At 42.5% G+C, this 19,391-nt stretch overlaps 1 protein-coding gene across 6 annotated transcripts in view; it reads left to right on the forward strand.

Annotated features, from left to right (window-relative positions):
- The window catches only part of LOC138763323 (POC1 centriolar protein homolog A-like), a 169,901-nt gene that overhangs the window by 140,280 nt on the left and 10,230 nt on the right, over positions 1-19,391 (forward strand). For 5 of the 6 annotated variants that reach the window (XM_069937269.1, XM_069937270.1, XM_069937273.1 and 2 more), the window contains one exon: positions 15,198-15,398. The exons of the other annotated variant lie outside the window; for it this stretch is intronic. In XM_069937269.1, the coding sequence (XP_069793370.1) occupies positions 15,198-15,398 (201 nt within the window). The remainder of the gene's footprint in view (positions 1-15,197; positions 15,399-19,391) is intronic. 6 annotated transcript variants of the gene reach the window in all.

Raw genomic sequence — 19,391 nt, forward strand, 5'->3', positions numbered from 1 at the left:
CGACTTGGTTAAGGATAAGCGCTTGCCTCACTTCCTGGATCCTTGGAGATGGTAGGCCTTTTTTCTTTATCTTGTCTTCTTACTATCTGTATTCACGACGGGCCAACAACAGTCTTCACTCTTTAAGGTGTCAAAATTAAAACGTTATATAGAAGTTCTAAAACAGTTTTTAATAGGTTTGGTTATTTGCACTTTACTTACACAGCACTTTTTTTTCACTAATTCCCAGGAGAGGTGGATTTCCAAGTCCTGACTCCACCACATCACAAGACATTTCCTCCCCACTCCATTATGCCCAATTGACCAACATGCCCCAGTGCAATTTGAAAGGTTGGAGCAAACCAGAACACTCAGGGGAAATCTATGCAGACTTGGGGAGAAGGAACAAACTCCTTACAGACAGCATGGGATTTGAATTCTGGTCATTGGTGCTGCAACAGTGTTGCACTAACCACAACACTAACCGGACTGCCCTAACCACTGCACTAACCATGCTGCCCTTTTTTGAATAGTGTGTAACATGATACAGCCTAAAATACCTGATAAGAAGGAAGGTAGATGAAAAAATACTTTTGTTTTGACAAAAGGAGTAGAATACCTATTATCTACTTTCTAACAGTATTTTTGCATTCAGTAAATACTGATGATCATTTCCACCTTAGAATGTAACTTGAAAGTGGATGCTTAATTTTTCACCTCTTCAACAGATGTGAACAGTACTAACGACATGAGTTTCAGGTAAAGTGGTAAAAAATATCCAGTATTATCATTTTTAGGGAATCATACTTTTGTGGTAAATTGCAAATGCTTTCTAAGATAAACTGACAATCTTTATTGTAAAAAGCAAAAGTCTGCAGGCACCGTGTTTGAAGTAAAGACACAATGCTGGAGAAATGAAGCAAGTCAGACAGTTGTATACATTGCAAAGTTAAAGATATAGTGTCCTCCATAATATTTGGGATAAAGACACTTTATTTGCAATAAAGACACTTTCTTTGTTTGCCGCTGTACTCCACAATTTTAAACTTGTAATCAAACAATTCACATGTAATTAAAGTGCACATTCCAGATTTTATTCAAGGTTATTGGTGTACATTTTAGTTTGACCATGTAGAAATTACAGTACCTTTTATACATAGTTCTGTAGCAGCAGCTACACTGCTCCTGCAATAACACACACACAACCAGACGGGTTGAGCTCAGTGAGCAAACTAGTTTATTGCAGGCTGCTGGGCTGCACTTATACTCCCAGCCCGGACCTGGCTGAGAACCGTGCTGGAGGGCGCTGACATCACCCGGGCGTCACGTGGTCCCCCAGCGCGGGTTTCTGAGGCCAGTGTTGGAAGGAAGGGAAACTCCGAACCACGCCATTTAGGCCGGCTGCCCTGCCGCATGGCTTACAAGTGGGGCTGGTTCACCTGCCTTGTAGTGAGCCACCACACAGCCCTCCCCCCCCCCTCAGAACCGGCGCCAATGTCCTTTTTCGCCGGGTAGCCTCGCTTCTTGGGCTGGGCAACAACCATGGGCTCGGTGGGATCGAGGTGCCCTGGTTTCAGCCTGTCCATGGTAAACATCTCCCACTTGCTGCCAATGTCCAGCGTGAACGTTGAGCCGAAATACTGTAATACCCTGTACGGCCCCTCGTACGGTCGCTGCAGAGGTGCCATGGTTGGGCCCTGCCGAACAAAAACTTACTCCGCAGAAAGCAGTTTGCCAGAAACATGAGACAGGCGAGTGCCATGCCTAGGCGGTGGTGGGGGTTCAAATAAGTCCAAGCGTGCCCAGAGGCAAGGAAGTAGTTTGTGCGGCGACCGCTGGGGATTGTGAGGTGCGTTGACGAACTCACCAGTTAGTGCCAGCAACGCACTGTAGACCAGCTCAGCTGATAACACCTGCAGATCTTCCTTGGGAATGGAGCGGATGCCCAGGTGCACCCAAGGCAGTTCGTCCGCCCAGTCAGGACCAGTGAGGCGGGCCATGAGCACCGACTTAAGGTGGCAGTGCAGACGTTCGACCAATCCATTGGTCTGCGGATGGTAGGCTGTGGTGCAGTGTAGCTGGAACCCCAACCTGTTGGCGAGCTGTGCCCAGAGCGCAGATGTGAACTGGGCACCCCGATCGCTGGTGAGGTGACCCAGGACGCCGAACCGGGCGATGCAACAGTGCTCGGGAGCAGGAGTCGGTGGAGGCGTCTGGCATTGGGATCACTTCAGGCCAGCGAGTGGTGCGGTCCACCACCGTAAACAGATAATGGTTGCCCCGGGAAACAGGTAAGTGCCCAACGATGTCCACGTGAATGTGGCTGAACCGTTCCCGGACGTGCTTGAACTCCTGTATGGGCACTCTGGTGTGCCTGTGCATCTTGGATGTCTGGCAATGGGTGCATGTTCTGGCCCAGCCAACAATCTGTTTCCGCAGCCCATTCCATACGAACCGTTCTGCCACCATCCGGACCGTGGACCTGATGGACGGATGTGAAAGGTCGTGGATGTGATGGAAGACCTGCCTGCATCACTGCTGGGGAACCACTGGTCGCGAGGTACCCAAGGAGATATCGCACAGAATGGTGCCTTCGCCGCTTGAAGTCGGGTGGTCTTGGAACCGCAGGCCCGTGATGGCGGTCTTGAAGGCCCTCGTCTCCATATCAGATTCCTGGTCCCGGGGGAGCTGGTCGACTTCAAGGCCAGGCATTAGCGCGCAGATGACCGGTCGTGAGAGTGCACCGGCAACCACATTGTCCTTCCCCGCCTTGCACCGAAGGTCGGTGGTAAACTCCGACACGGAGAGGTGACGCTGCTGGCGGGCCGACCAGGGATCCTTTGCCACTGCAAGCGCCTGGGTGAGGGGTTTGTGGTCGGTGAAGATGGTAAAAGTCCTCCCCTCCAAAAAATAGTGGAAATGCCGCACCGCCAGGTACATGCCCAGTAACTCACAGTCGAAGGCACTATACTTGCGTTCTGGCAGGCAGCTGAAGAATGCCAGTGGCTTCCAATGTTCATTCACCTGCTGCTTCAGGACGGCACCATTGGCTGTGGCAGAGGCATCGACAGAGAGTGCCATATGCAGGTCGGTATGCGGGTGGGCTAGCATGGTGGCCTTCGCGAGGGTGTCCTTGGTGACCTCGAATGCGGCGCGGGCTTCTGGGTTCCAAGTGAGCATCTTGTTTTTGGCCGCGATGAGGGCGAATAGTGGCTGCATGATGCGCAAAGCTCCTGGGATGAAGCGGTTGTAAAAGTTGATCATAGCTATGAACTCCTTGCAGCCCCTTGAGGCTTCCGGGCATGGGAACTCCCTGATAGCAGCGACCTTCGCAGCGGCAGGCATGGCTCCTTTGGCCGTGATGGTATGGCCCAGGAACTGCATGGACTCTCTCGAACTGCCACTTGGCCGGGTTGATGGTAAGGCCGAAGTCAGCCAGCTGGGAGAAAAGGGCACGTAGGTGGGCCTTGTGTTGCGCCCGGTCCTTGCTGGCAGCGAGGATGTCGTCCAAATAAATAAAGACGAAATCCAAGATCTGAGTGGCATTCTTGAGCCCGAACGGCATGCGCAGGAATTCGAACAAGCCAAAGGGGGTGATGATGGCCGTCTTGGGTATGTACTCAGGTTGCACTGGGATCTGGTGATATCCGTGCACCAGGTCGACCTTAGAGAAAACCCTTGCAGCGTACAGGTTGGGCATAAAGTCTTGGATGTGAGGGATGGGGTAACGGTCAGGAATGGTTGCCTCGTTGAGCCGTCGATAGTCTCCGCAGGGACGCCAGCCTCCGGAGGCTTTCAGGACTAGGTGGAGCGGCGAGGCCCACGGGCTGTCGGACTGCCGAATGATCCCCAGCACCATGTACTCCTCCTTTGCTACCTGGAGCTTGTCAGGTGGGATCCAGCATGCCTTGGCGTGAACTGGTGGGGATGTGGTGGAACAACCCGTGGCGCGGCGAGGCAGCAGAAAACTGTGACTTGAGGAGTGTCGGGAACTCATCCAGGATTCACTGGAACTCGTCTCTGGGCGTGTTGATCGTGGCCATCTGCGGTTGCTCCGAGCGGGAGGCGTCGAGGTGAACGGCCTGGAAGGTACGGGTGTCCACCAGGTGCCTACCTTGAATGTCCACCAGAAGCCCGTGTACGAGGAAGAAGTCTGCACCCAGGATGGCAGTTGGGAGGGACGAGACGGTGAACCTCCACACGAAATTCTGTTGGCCGATCTGGAAGTGGACTGTCTTGTCTCCAAACGTCCGGATTGCCATTGCGTTGGCCGCACAGACGGGAGGTTTACGAGGTTGGTTCCTGGACTCGACGGCCGTGGCTGGGATGACGTTGATCAACAAGGAACCGCCGGACGCTGACTGAGTCCCGCAGGTAGAAGAGGCTGTAGCGTTGGCCAGCCGCTGCAGCCATTAACAGAAGCCGGCCTGGTCATTTCCCTGGAACGAGCAGGGCTGATGACACTTCCAAGCCTTGGCTCCCCAGCGCTGGTGTTAGAAGCAGAGGCCTGAAGCGGATGCTGTGGCCTTGGTTATTCTCTCGGGGGCCCCTGTAGGGACTGGGTGCTCTACTGCAGCACTAGGGCTGGGCTTGGCGTGGTCGTGCTCGTGCCTTGTGACCTGGTGGACCACTGAGCCCTCCAGGAATTGTGCGAGCCATAGCTCTTTGGGCTTCTGGGTGACCTTCCTTGGGTCGGTGAAGCTCTCCTGGATTAGCAGCGGCTGGATGTTCCCAGGTATGTGGTCGAGGAAGATGCGCTCGAAATGTGACCAGTTGGTGTGCTCACCCATGAGCGCAAGCATCTCGTCCATCAGTTCCATCGAGGACCTGTCCCCCAGGGCATTGAAGTGCAGCATCCGAGTGGCACGCTGGTGTCTGGATAGTCCAAGGGACCCGGTAAGAACTCGTATTTGTCTTCGGAGGGTGGGTGCTGAACAAGGTGCAGCACGCGTCTGGCGGTGGCCTGGTCCAGGGCAGCAACCACATGGTAGAATTTGGTCGTGTTGGACGAGATGTGGCGGAGGTGAAACTGAGCTTCCAAGTGGCAGAACCAGGTCTCTGGCTCCTGAACCCAGAATTCAGGCAATTTCACGGCTATAGCGCTGATCCCAGGCTCGCTCATGATGGGTTCAAAGAAGTTTGAACCAATCGGAATCACCAATTGTAGCGGCAGCTACACTGCTCCTGCAATAACACACACAAAACCAGATGGGTTGAGCTCAGTGAGCAGACTAGTTTATTGCAGGCTGTTGGGCTGCACTTATACTCCCAGCCCGGACCTGGCTCAGTAACGCGCAGGAGGGCGCTGATGTCACCCGGCGTCACGTGGTCCCCCAGCATGGGTTTCTGAGCCCTGTGCTGGAAGGAAGGGAAACCCCCGATAATGCCATTTTGGCCAGCTGCCCCGCCACGTGGCTTGCAAGCGGGTCCGGTTCGCCTGCCTCGTGGTGAGCCGCCACAGTTCCTCCATTTCAGGGCAACACAATGTTTAGGATATTTAACTTCACAGGTATTTGGTATTACTCACATATGTTTAATTGCTTCATTGGCACAAGAATAAAAGAGCCAGGTTTGCTTCTAAGTTTTTGATCACCTTTGGAGTCTGTAGTTGCCATTTTTCAACATGAGGGCCAGAGTTGTGCCACTCAAAGTCAAAGAAGCCATTACAGGGCTGAAAAACAAGAATAAAACTATAAGAGACCTCGCTCAAACCTGAGGATTACCAAAATCAACTGTTTGGAATATCGTAAGAAGAAAGAGTCTACTGGTGAGCTCAGTAATCGCAAAGGGACTGGTAGGCCAAGGAAGATCTCCATAGCTGATGACAGAAGAATTCTCATCATAATAAAGAAAAATCCACAATCACCTATACGACAGATCAGAAACACTCTTTTGGAGACAGATGTGGATGTGTCAATGACTACTGTCTGCAAAAGACTTCATGAACAGAAATACTGAGGCTACACTGATAAGACTAGTTAATCACAGAAAAAAGATGGCCAGATTACAGTTTTTCAAGAATTATTTAAGAGCCTATATAATTCTGTAAAAATGTCTTGTGGACAGATGAGACCAAGATCAACTTGAATCAGAGTGATGGCAAGAGCAAAGTGTGGCATCCTCAAGGAACTGCCCAAGATCCAAAGCAGAGCACCTCCTCTGTCAAACATGGTGGTGGGGTGTTATGGGCTGGGCATAAGTGGCTGCTAAAAATACTGCCGCATTTACCTTCATTGATGATGTAACTGCTGATGGCAGTAGCAAAATGAATTCTGATTTTTATAGAAACATCTGCTCAAGTTCAAGCAAATACGTCCAAACTCATTAGACGGTGCTTCATCCTACAGCAAGACAATGATCCCAAACATGCTGCCAAAGCAACAAATTACTTTTTGAAAGCTAAAAAGTGGAAAATTCTTGAAAGGCCAAGTCAGTCAGCTGATCTGAATCCAATTGTAGATGCTTTCCATATGGTGAAGAGAAAACCTGAAGGGATAAGACTCTGAAATAAGCAGGAGCTGAAGATGGCTGCAGTAGAGGCCTAGCAGAGCATCACCAGAGAAGATGCTCAGGACCTGGTGATGTCTGTGAATCACAGATTTCAAGCAGAATATTCATGCAAGGGATATGCAACAAAGTTCTAAATATGATTGCTATATCACAAATGTTAGGGTGCCCTGAAATGAGAGGACTATGTATAAAAAGAGCTGTCATTTCGACATAGTCAAACCAAAATAAACAGAAATGACCTTGAATAAAATCTGGAATGTGCACTTTAATCACGTTAATTGTTTGATCACAAAATTAAAACTGGAGCACAGGGGCAAATAAAGGAAAAATAAACAGTAGGAGTGGGGTGCTTGACTCTGTGAGCACAGTGAGAAAGGGAGGGAATCCAAAATAGATTCACTAGGTTATTTACTGGGTCGAGAAGATTTGCTGTATCATTAAGCAGCTGAATAAATGATAGTTTTATTCTTTGTTGTTTAGAAGAAACTTTATTGAAATATGTAAGATCGTTAGATTTAGATTTCAGATTTATTGTGCGAGTACATCACATACAGCACTGAGTTTCTTTTTCATGCGGCCCAGGCAGAATTACCACTTATTGGTAGTGCAAAAAAAAAACTGTACACAATATATGCATGTAAACAAATAAATGTAAATGACTGTGCAATACACAGGGGTAAAAGCAAACAAACAATAAAGTGCAAAAGTAAGAGTCCTTAAATGAGTCCCTGATTGAGTCTGATGGTGGAGAGGTAGAAGCTGTCCTAAACCTAGTGGTGCAAGACTTGTGGCACCTCTACCCCTTTCCTGATGGTAGCAGCGAGAACAGAGTAAATGCTGGATGGTATGGATCCTTGATGATGCTGCTCTTCGATGGCTGTATTCCCCGTAGTTGTTCTCGATGGTGGGAATGGGTTTGCCTGTGATGTCCTGGGCTATTTCCACTACTTTATGTAAGGCTTTACATTTAGGGATATTTGTGTCCCCATACCAGACTGTGATGCAGCAGGTCAGCACACGTTCCACCACTTGTCTGTATAAATTTGCCAGGATTTCCAATGTCATACCAAGCCTCCACAAACTCCTGAAGAAGTAGAGGTGCTGACGTGCTTTCTTCACAATGCTATTGGTGTGTTGGCTCCAGAAAATATCCGAGATGGTGAATCCCAAGAACTTAAATTTGCTTACCCTCTTCATTTCTGATCCCCTCTGATCACTGGATTGTACACATCTGATTTTCCTTCCCTGAAGTCAGCAATCAGCTCCTTGGTTTTGCTGACATTGAGTGCAAGGCTATTGTTTGGTGAGGTTTTCAATCTCCTTCCTGTATGCTGACTCATCACCTCTTTTTATACAACCCATTACCATGGTATCGTCAGCGAATTTGCAGATGGTGTTGTTGTCTTACTGAGCCACGCATTCTTAGGTGTAAAGCCAGTAGAGTAGGGGGCTAAGAGTGCAGCCCTGAGGTGCTCTGGTACTGATGGAGATTGTGGAGGAGATGTTCTTACTAATCCTCACTAATTGTGGTCTGTAGGTGAGGAAATCAGGGAACATTTACACAGTGGGGTGTTGAGTCCCAGGTCTTGGAGTTTGCTGATTAGTTTTGAGAAGATGATGGTGTCCAGGGCTTTGTATAGAATCAGTGAGATGGCATCTGCCATGACGTGAATTGGAATGGATCAGTGTTGCCGCTCATACAGGAGCTGATATGCTTCAATACCAGCCTTTCAAAACACTTTATTGCCATCCTTTTTTTTTAAACTTTATTTAAGATTTTATAACATGAATAAGATATAAGATTACATTAAAAAATTTTTAAAATGAAATAATGAAATTACAATACAACATCAGTAATCTAAACAAACTATACCCCCCCAATAATTATTACACAACATTAATAAACCGACTCAAATTAATCTAACCCCCCCTCCTTCTCCCCCCCACAATAAAGAGTGAAGGATTAATAAGATTAGTAATATATGTAAGAGAAAAAAACCCACTTACAAAAAAAAACAAAAACATTAAACAATAATCAATTCTTAAAAAAGAATTGTAGCATGAGAAAAAAGATAAAAAAAACTTTCTCTATAAAAATAAACCTTCACCAAATATCAACTAACTTCACATCTATCATCATATTAGTCACATAAACCACCATCTTAAAACAAAATCCAAACCTCATTAAGCATTATACAATTCAATTTTAGTACTCTTCCACCATTTTTCTCTTTTGCTCTTGAATACTTATCCAATAAAAGCCCCAATACCACATTTGAATATCCCCAATCATTACTTTAAAATTCACATATCCAAATAATAAAAACACATCTACAACAAAAACTATATCTTCAACAAATGGAGCATAAACAACAAACAAAATTCAAGCCTTATTAAGAATTGTACAATTCAATTTATAACTTTCACCATTATTCCCTTCGTTCTGTAACTAAGATAATAAAATAATTTACACCAGAATTGCCACTTCTTTCACCTTGAAGTTAAATAAAAAATAAAAAGCTTATTCATCCCATTCAGATTTAAATTTCAAATATTCCTTATCTACTAAATAAACTTTACAAAAAAAACCACATCAACTTTAAATTTTTTAAACAAGCTTTCTTATACTTAATAAAATTATTAAAACCTTAAATATTAAAAAAAAACAAATTTAAATTTAAACATTACTTAAAAGAACACACAAAAAAAAGAGAAGGAAAAAAAAGGAAAAAAAAGAGAGAAAGAAAAAAAAACACTCCCTCCCCTTATCCCCTCCTAAAACTACAAAAAAATATATATATAAAAATTTTTTTTTAAATAATTAAAAAAAACCTTCACTCCTCAATCCAAAAATTAATAAGAAAAATAAACCAGGCAGGAGGCAACTGCTACCTCCTCCTGGGTCAACCGCTCATTGCGGTAACTCCCACACAATATCGGGTGTGAGATAACTCACACGTAGCTGATGACTTCTGGAAAATAGTGCCCACCCAGCTCCCTCTCCCAACTCATATTTCACATAAACTATCATCATTATTTAAAATTTTCTCAAAAAGAGAAAAAAAAATTCTTTTTAGTATTTTTTAATCAACTTTATCACTTCGACCACCATTATTTCCATTTCTCCTTGGAATTCGATTCCCATCTTGTATCTCCACTCTCTTTGGAAACCGTGGAGGACTACGTCTTTCCTGAAATTGTATAATTGGTAACAATTGAGGAAAATCCACAGCTTCCTTAGGATCATTAAAAAATTTTGATTGGTAACCATCTTGAAAAATCTTCAGTACCGCAGGATATCTAAATGTTGCTTTATAATCTTTTTTCCACAACACTTCTTTCACAGAATTAAATTCACGTTGTTGAGACATAACTTCTTGACTCAAATCCGGATTAAAAAAAACACGATTATTCTGAACCATCAAAGGAGATCTTCTTTGTTGTGCACTTCTTATGGCCACACGCAAAATTGTCTCTCTATCATAATAGTTTAAACAACGAACCAAAACAGGTTGTGGCTTTTGTCCAAAAGAAGGCTTTCTTCCCAAAGCTCTATGTGCACGTTCCAGTATTAAGCCTTCCGGGAACTTATCTTGTCCTAATACTTGTGGAATCCACTCAGTAAAGAATTTTCTTGGATCTGATCCTTCCATATCTTCTGGTAAACCAACAATTTTTATGTTATTCTGTCTGGATTGATTCTCCAAATAATCAACCTTTTTCATTAAATTTTTATTCTGAATTTGTAAAGTTTCAATTGTTTTATTGACACCTTGTAATTGATCTTGTACCTCAACTAAACCTTGGTCACAAAAATCAAGTCTTTCACTCGTTTTAAGCTTAAAAGCTCCATCATCAGCCATCTGTTGACTATTAATATCCACCAAGGTATTAAGTTTAGTATCAAGTTGATCTAAAGCTTTAACAAATTCTTTCAATATAGCAGTTAACTTAGATTCAAGATTCTTAAGAAACTTATCCACTGAAGTAGATTCAGACACAGTAGGGTCCAGTTGTTTCTGAATAGCCAAAAGGTCTTGTATTCCCTCCCTTAATTTAACTGCTTTTCTTGCAGTGTGACTTCGTGTATAAACCCCCGCCATATCCTCCCCAGTAATATTTGGAGGTTGATGGCGAGGGTTATCCCCAAGCCATATTCTGTCAAGCATCTCCGACGCATCGTGGTCTATAGGAATCTTCATTTCAGGTGGTGCACTTCGCAGCGCCACCACTACATCAGTCAGTGGACGTCCCTTTAACTGCAAGCCTTCAGCTGGCAGCTTCCCAGTTGTTTCAGCTGTCAAAGGCTTTGTGACAGCGCTCATAGCGGGCATTGACTGAAATACACGCACCTGGCTAGCCCTTTGTCCTAAGGGCTGCCGGGTGTCATTTTTAAAGAGCCCTACCGGCAGAGAACGGAGCTCCGCTGCTGATTCTAGTCCTTCTCCTCCTGGATCCATTCCACGCTGAGTCCTGGCTTCTTGTAAACAAGTAGGCTCTGATATCTTCGGAAAATGTAATTTCTTAACAATCTGTGGCCGTTTTTTCTTGCTTTTTTTCAACAATTGTACCATTGGAAACTAGTTTAACACCCCTAACTATATCTAACCTTGAAAAGACTTTAACGGTCATTTAAAGACAAAACAACACCAGAGTCGGGAGAGGACTGGAAGGCACGTCTACTCCTTACGCCATCTTGCCACACCCCCATTGCCATCCTTAATGGGGATAATAAGTTATAGATCAAGATATGTCCACTAGTTGGAGAATTTCAAGAGATATAGTTATCTACCTAAGCATATCTGGTTGCATGCATTTGGTCCATCCCTCTAAAAACCTTTCCTATTAATGTATCTATCCAAATGCCTTTCAAACATTTTAATTGTCCATGCCTCCAGCACTTTCTCTGGTGGCTCATCATATATCCACCACCCTCTGTGTGGAAAGAAATTGTCCCTCATTCCCTTTGAATTTTTCCTTTCTCATCCTAAATGTATGCTGACCAATTTCAGACTCGCTCACTCTGGGGGAAAAAAAAAGGACTATGATTATTCACCTTATCTTTGCCCCAATATACCTCTATAAGATCACCTCTCAGCCTCTTCTCCTGTAACTCAAGCCCTCCAGTTCCAGTAACATCATTCTGACTCATTTCTGCAGCCTTTCCATTTTTATAGCATCCTCCTTCGAGCTGGGCAACCAAAAGTTCAAACATTACTCCGTGACACATTGCATGACAAGTCACATTTAAGTGGCCTTCTCCATGTGTTCTCTCAGTTGTTATCAGCAGCATTTTGTATTTAAATTCATAATCTCCTTTAGGAAAGGGAAATGAAATTGGGCAAAGCATTGTTAGGAACTTCTGCTATTTAGGTATTGCAGAATATTGTGGTTGGTGACACAGTGATTTTTTTTTGAGCATAGAAATGAGCAGTTTCAATATCCATTTCTAGGGCCAGAGATGAATTGCCAAATTTGTTGCAAAAATACCACTTAAAACCACAAACAATGGGGAAGTATCTCATTCTTAGGAGTATATTATAATTAAAAGGTTAATTTTCCAATTAATTAGTGTGGATGACGAACCAACTTAAGAGCTTATAATGTGATGTTCAAACATGGAGGAAGACCTACACTTTTCATTTCAGATGTAATGCAAACATACAACTTAGAGACCAGATATTACACAAATCAATTATTACTTAATTCAGTGAAGGAAATTATGCAGCAGGTTATGGTAGATTGCTGGAATGAGCTGACAGAAATGTGAATATCAAAATAAATTATGCAATTGTTTTGAATGGATGGATGGATGGGTGTTTTGTTGGATGGAATAGTATCAAATGTTCTTTCTTATTGTGTATATTATATAAATAGAAGGAGTATAAATTCCAGTTGAAGTTTACATAACTGCAGCATACTGTCTCCCACCATCTGTTGACACCAAATAGGATTATCACTTGAGACAAGCAGGGCTACATGTTTGACTCAATATGTATGAACATTTTTATTGAGATTTCTACCTTTTCACCTTTATTTTAAGTTAATCCTTTCTAAAATTCTTTGGCATTTGGAATATTTAAAAAGCAACATCTTTCATGGATGAACATTTATAAAGAAAATATCAGGTAGGTTTGGGTCTTGTATAAACCTAGTACTGAATTACATTCAATATATGAGGTTGTGTTTCAGTATAATAGAGGAAGAATTTCATATTTTTAGACATGATTGGCATAAAAATGAATTACAAAACTTTGGCTAATGTTACAAAAAAGGAAATAGTGTTAGAGGGAAGAATTAATTTCTGGATGGGGATTTTTCAACTTCCTATTTTGCAGGGCAAGCAAACAAACCTCTAACCTGCTTATTCATATTTACCATATATTTTATATAAGTTGAATCATGAAACCCAAAAAAATCTCTCAAAAAATAGGAGTCAACTTATACATCAGATATGCTTTTGAGACCTTAAATTCAGCTGAAAATCCAATCCATCCCGATCCAGCCTATGTCGATTCAAGAAAAATCAATTTGGCGTATAAATCAACCCTTTTTTAAAAATTTTAAAAACTCGTCTGCGACAGCTTTTCATTGAGATTTTGTATTGAAAACAACAATACAATTAGAACCTTTCAAAATCAATATCATTGAAAATAAAAACACATTTAGAACCCTTCAAAATCATTCTTGCTGTCATCGTTTGAAGCAAAGATGGCGGCAAGTACATCCATACTCTCACTGTTTAAACAGTCATCATATGGGTCCCAGTCTGAATCTGATGAAGTAGTTTCAGCTTCGTCATCAGTGTTCCACAATAAATCATCTTCCATATCAACAATTGCACTAGAGATGCTGCACCTTTCAAATGATTTTATCAGTTTCTATATTAACTTTGTCCCATGCCTTGAGCACAAAGTGATACAGCACATCAAATGATGCAGCACACCTTGCCCCGCCTTTTGTAAATGACTTCTTCACTCGACATCCATGTATTCCATTCCTCACGCGCATGGTCTTTGAATGGCTTGTTCAAGCAGAATCAAGAAGTTGGAATATAAATGTCAAACCACCTGGGATAACTGCCATGAAAGTATTATGTACTGCTAATCTACTTTTAGTCTTCAGTTAAGTGGCTCTGAAACATATCCCAGACCAGCAAATTCTATTCCTTGCGCAAACCCCCTGACTGCCTGTTCCACACTTTGTCCATCCATAGTTTTACACCATTTTCATCCATCCATCCTTTTTCATGAAAATGTACAAAAATAGCTGCAGGGAATTTCATTTTTAGTTTAATTTTATGTTTGAAGATTATCATGGCTCTTATAAACATATGACACTTTACAGCACGGAAACAGGCCATATCGGCCTTTCGAGTCCATGGCGGTTAACACTTAACTTCATCCTGTGGGCCATGCACGATTACACCACGGTAAACCTGGTCCTTTCATAGCCTGAATTTCTGGTTTGCACAGTTTTAACACCTTTGTATTCCACTGTTCTTTTGCCTTTCATGTTGAAATTCATGGGGATTTTTTTCATGTCTCCAATATTTGCCATTGCAATCTGGTATTTCTGTCAGTTCCATATAATAAACTGGTGAAAACTTACAACTTTATGATCAAGATCTTTTGGTAGTTTCTGAGCAATACCAGATATTCCCTGTTCATGAAATGATTTCACCAGCCTACTGTAGCCTCACAATCTTTACTGAGGTCTGGGTGTGACTTTGCCCACTGCAGTGCAAATGTTCTTATTTACTTCGGGTGACTATGTAGCAGACTTGCCTCTGTTCACATACCCATTCTGCAATGTGATTTTCCAACTCTGGCCAACGAGTGATTCCTTTTTTCAACAAACATTGCCTTTTTGGTATTTTTAATAGAATCTCCTCTTTCTTCCTGCAATCTCTTATCAACTTCTCATATACATCAAATTTTCTTGTAGCAGCCCAGTTGGTAGTTTTCTTGGCCATTTCTATCACTTTCAACTAAAATGCTTCATATCTTCATCGCAAGTTGCATTGCGTCGATGGACCCTCCATGATAGCAATCACCTCCAGCCAACCCTCAGCAGATCAATCCACGCGATCTTTGGGGGATCCGCATATACGCCAGTCAACCGCCCATCTCCTGCATCGTGATCTTTGGGGGTCAACTTATATGCTGGTCAATGGGCCAACTCAGGCATCCAGAAAATTGGGGGTCAACTTATACGCCAATTTGGTGTATAAATAACTCGACTGCGACAGCTTTTCATTGAGATTTATATTGAAAACAACAATACAATTAGAACCTTTCAAAATCAATAGCATTGAAAATAAAAATACATTTAGAACCCTTCAAAATCATTCTTGCTGTCATCGTTTGAAACAAAGATGGCGGCAAGTACATCCATGACTATTGAAACAGTCATCATATGGGTCCCAGTCTGAATCTGATGAAGTGGTTTCAGCCTCGTCATCAGTGTCCCACAATAAATCATCTTCCATATCGACAATTGCACTAGAGATGCTGCACCTTTTAAATGATTTTATCAGTTAATAACATAATATTATTCACCAAAATATACGGTATATACTGCCCACTAAATTGAAGTAATCTAGGCATTCCATTTATCAATTTTAAACATTGTGGATAATTTTACAGAAAAATAAGATTGCCTTTTAACAAGATTCAGGTTAAAAATAGCTCCTATTTTTATTACAGCGGCTTTTGAAGACTGACTTTTCAGATGATGTGCTAACCAACCCAAGTCAACAAAAGAAATATCCAAGCAGTATTCTGTCATCAGAATCAATGGCTGCTCTTCCCTTAAACCAGCCTCACCCTCAAGAACAGAGTGGGATCCCCTCAGCCCTTGCTAGTACTCTGGAACACATAGTAGGTCAGCTGGATGTTCTTACTCAGGTGAGTGGCATGAATTGCAGTGGCATCAATAAAATATGAAGGAAGATTTTATTTTCTGGGTCACCTAAGTAAAGATGACCCAGGTTTCATTTAAGGGCATATGTTTAAAATCTATTGTTTTTAGTTGGCCCTGATTAATCTAGTTGATGCTACACATTAAGCAGATTTATAGATTTGAGGCACATTGAGGCTTCATATCATTGCTTAAAACCATTCATAAAGCTCTCAATGAAGAACCCAGACCTGAAATGTTGACTAGCGATTTCTACCCATGGATGTTGCCTGACCTTCAGTAATTCTTTGCTCAGAAATAATGAGAAGACTGAACAACTAGTCATCAATTCTGACTTTATCAAGCTAGGTGTCACATTTAAATATGTATTCCTCCAACATAAATCTGCAGCAATTGTATATTCCAGAAAAATACCTCAGGAAATTACATTTATTTTGCAGACTCCAAGTTATAAACTTGGAATAGATGTGGCTTCACCTTTTTCATGAGACAAGTCAACAAAACTATCCTGGACTAAAAATATTATCTGGTGTCATAGAGTCATAGGGTTTTGGAACAATGAACAGGCCCTTCAGAAAATTAGAAAATTCCTGGTTAAGGTTGAATTTTTAGGTTCTTTCCCTAATCTTTGTGGAAAATACCCTTCACAAACATTTAATTATGTACAATTTCCAGCAGTTTGAGTAATATTGTTAGAAACCCACTTTTGCCTCTGAAAGAAAAAACTTTTGGAAGTAAAAATAAACTATGAATGCCATCAAGGAAATGTCCACAAATTTGTTCGATGAATTCGTGTTCGTTTTAAATTACAGGTTGAGTACCCCTTGTCTGAAATGCACGGGATCAGAAGTGTTTCAGATTTTGGATTTCTTCGGATTTTGCAATAATGTGTTTAGGGTAACAAGCAGCACAGTGGCATCAGCAGAATACCTGTATCAGCTGTTAAACAACAACAAGGATCCCCACCATTCTCCTCCCCATCTTCATCCCCAGTCAGAGTGCCTGGAGAGACAATCCGCCTCTGGGGCAGGAAATGCCTCATTGGAGCTTTCCTGGCCCAGCCCCAACTTCCTAACCTCCGCAGCCGCTCCTAGCAGAGGACCCTCAGCTTTGCCTGACCCTCAGCTTTGCCTGACCCTCCTACTGCACATCCCACATTGGCTGCTCTCACCAGTCCTCTGCAGAGGCCGATCCTCTGTGGGGGCCGTTCCTCCAGTGACCACTCCCTCTTCCCTCTAACCATCCCAGGACCCCCTGGTCTAGCTGCCGTGATTTGGGGTGTCCCAAGTGGCTTTGGAAGCCAACATATTTCCATGAGCCACACATTACATGTCAAAGAGCCGAATGTTACTCATAAGCCAGGTTTGGCCACCCCTGCGTTATGCTAACCATGCCTCCTTGGTTGCTGCAACAGTTTCAAAGAAACCCAAAGTGGTTCTTCTTAGTAATCTGAGTCATTTGTGATTGCCAGTAAAGCTCGAAGGCAACGGGCATAAATGTATGGAGTAGATGGATGGGGCTTTCGAAATGCTCATATTTTAAATAGATGAGTCTTGAAATTCAGAAATGTTTTTGCTACATCAAGGCAATTAAATTTTTTGGTTATACTGTATCTAGAGCTGTATCTGGACCAGGTGAGAAAAAAATTGAATCAAGGAAAGATTATACTACTTTATTGGGCCAGGAGCATGCAGAAACAATGGGTCTACCTGGAAAATTGGGTTTGTATGTCTTGGGTAGGAGGTAGAACTGAACAATGCAGGGATGGGAAACAACGTTTGGAGGCTGTAGAAGGGAGATGACCAGAAGTGATGAGGTTAGAGATGATACATGAGGCTTGATATTCTTTGCTGAGATCCTGTTGAAGGGGTAAGTAAAAGGAGATGTCTGACAGCTGTCATTTAGCCTAGGCAAAGTCAGTGCGCCACACCACAACAGCACCTTTGTCTGTGGGTTTGGTAGTGAAGATTTGTACAGATAGAGTGGAGGATAGGTGGTTCAGTGTTGAGATTAGAATAAGAGAGAGGAGTGGTGAAGTTGAGACGGTTGATGTCTTAGTTATTATTATTTATGTTTCTCTATGCTAATGGCCAGGGTATGCAACTCAGTGTATGCAAAGCTGTGTTACGGGGCTACAAAGATAGGATAAATCGATGAATCCTTTGATTATTGATAAAAGGGAAACAGATTATATTTTGTACTTCTCAAAATACTACAAAGCATTTTGTAGCCAATGAATTATTGTTGAAACTGCACCAGTTGCTACTCGAGAAATACAGGTGCCAATTTGTGTGCATTCTGCCAGAATATTAGCTTAGTAGAATGATGCTTCATGAGGCTTTTTCTTTATTTTATTAATAAATAGGCATGCCAGCACAGCAGGATTGCTTCTGTGAAAAATGTTCACTCAAGTGCCAGTCTTACTTGTGCGGTCAGCTCCTTCAGTTTCTTTGATCCCAGAAATGAACAGACTTCTTTTAGGACAATTCAAATAAATCTAGAACTATAAGGCAGGTTGCTCAGTGGCAGGGTGAACTGGAAGAAGGATGCAGAGAAGCTGAAAGGAGATGTAGACAAATTAAATGAACAGGTGATGCATGGAATATAATGTGGAAACTGTGAAGACATTCAATTTGCTTGAAAAATAATAGAAGGGTGGAATACTTTCTAAATGTGAAGGGTTGGAAAGAAGCTCATTTTCATAGTGACCTGAGAGTGTCTGCACATAAATTAGTGAAGGATGAAATGCAAATGTGACATGAAATTATTGCAAAGGGATTTGAGTGTAAGCACAGACATTTTGCTCCAATTCATTGGAGCCTATTGAAACCATTGTCTATAATTTGTGTCAAGTTCTGGCCTCATATCTAAAGAAGTGTAATGAAAACAGAAAACGTTCAGGCCACATCTGTTGGACGAGTTGAAGAAGTATGCACTTGGCATTGAGGGAGTGCATGTCTTGGGTTGATCAATGTGTCCGTCTCCTTTTGCTTCAGCACATTGTATTTATGTTCCATAGAAGAATAAGGGAGAGACCATTCAGGATAGATTGAAAGAACTTTCTCAACCCAGAGGGTGTTGAGTTTTTGGAATTTCATGTTCATAAAGGCAGTGACTGCTCAGTTGTTAAGTATATTGTAGGAATTATGAGGCAGCTCAGAGCACAAAAAACTAACCACTTTTTCCTGTGGGCGCTAAGACTTTTGAACAATTCTAGAAATCTATAAATTATTTATATTGGATTGCTTTGTACAAATGTCGTTTAAGTGTAGGGTGTATTGTGTGTGTACTATGGTCCAGAGGTGAGCTGTTTCGTCTGGTTATTTATGTATATGTACAATCAAATGTCAATAAACTTGAACTTGATGTTCAAGAGAGGATTTGCAGATTTATTGATATTGAAGGAAATTAAGGATATGGAATTGGTGTTGGAAAATGGCACTGAGGTAAAATATTATCAATGATCTTATTGAATATATCAGCTCCATGCCTCTCTTACAACATTGCCTGTTGAGGTGGCACTGAATGGAATTACCTTTAGAAGATGGCAGTTTACTTCATTTATTTTATTGATGTGCCATGGTAACTAGCTACTAGCTGCATTAACACGGTGAGCCGTCTATTTTGTTTATTTTCATCATGAAGTTTATTCCAAAATGACACTTGATTTTAATGTTGAATTTCTGCCCAGAAAATGAATTCAGTACGTAAAATTATGAAAAATATGTAGTGGCGGCTACACTGCTCCTGCAATAACACACACAACCAGACAGGTTGAGCTCAGTGAGCAGACTAGTTTATTGCAGGCTGCTGGGCTGCTCTTATACTCGCAGCCCGGACCTGGCTTAGAACCACGCTGGAGGACGCTGATGTCACCTGGGCGTCACTTGGTCCCCAGCGTGGGTTTCTGAGCCCCGTGCTGGAAGGAAGGGAAACCCCTGACAGCACCATTTTGGCCGGCTGCCCTGCCACGTGGCTTA

Source organism: Narcine bancroftii, chromosome 5, assembly GCF_036971445.1.
Source record: "Narcine bancroftii isolate sNarBan1 chromosome 5, sNarBan1.hap1, whole genome shotgun sequence".
NCBI classification, from domain to species: domain Eukaryota; kingdom Metazoa; phylum Chordata; class Chondrichthyes; order Torpediniformes; family Narcinidae; genus Narcine; species Narcine bancroftii.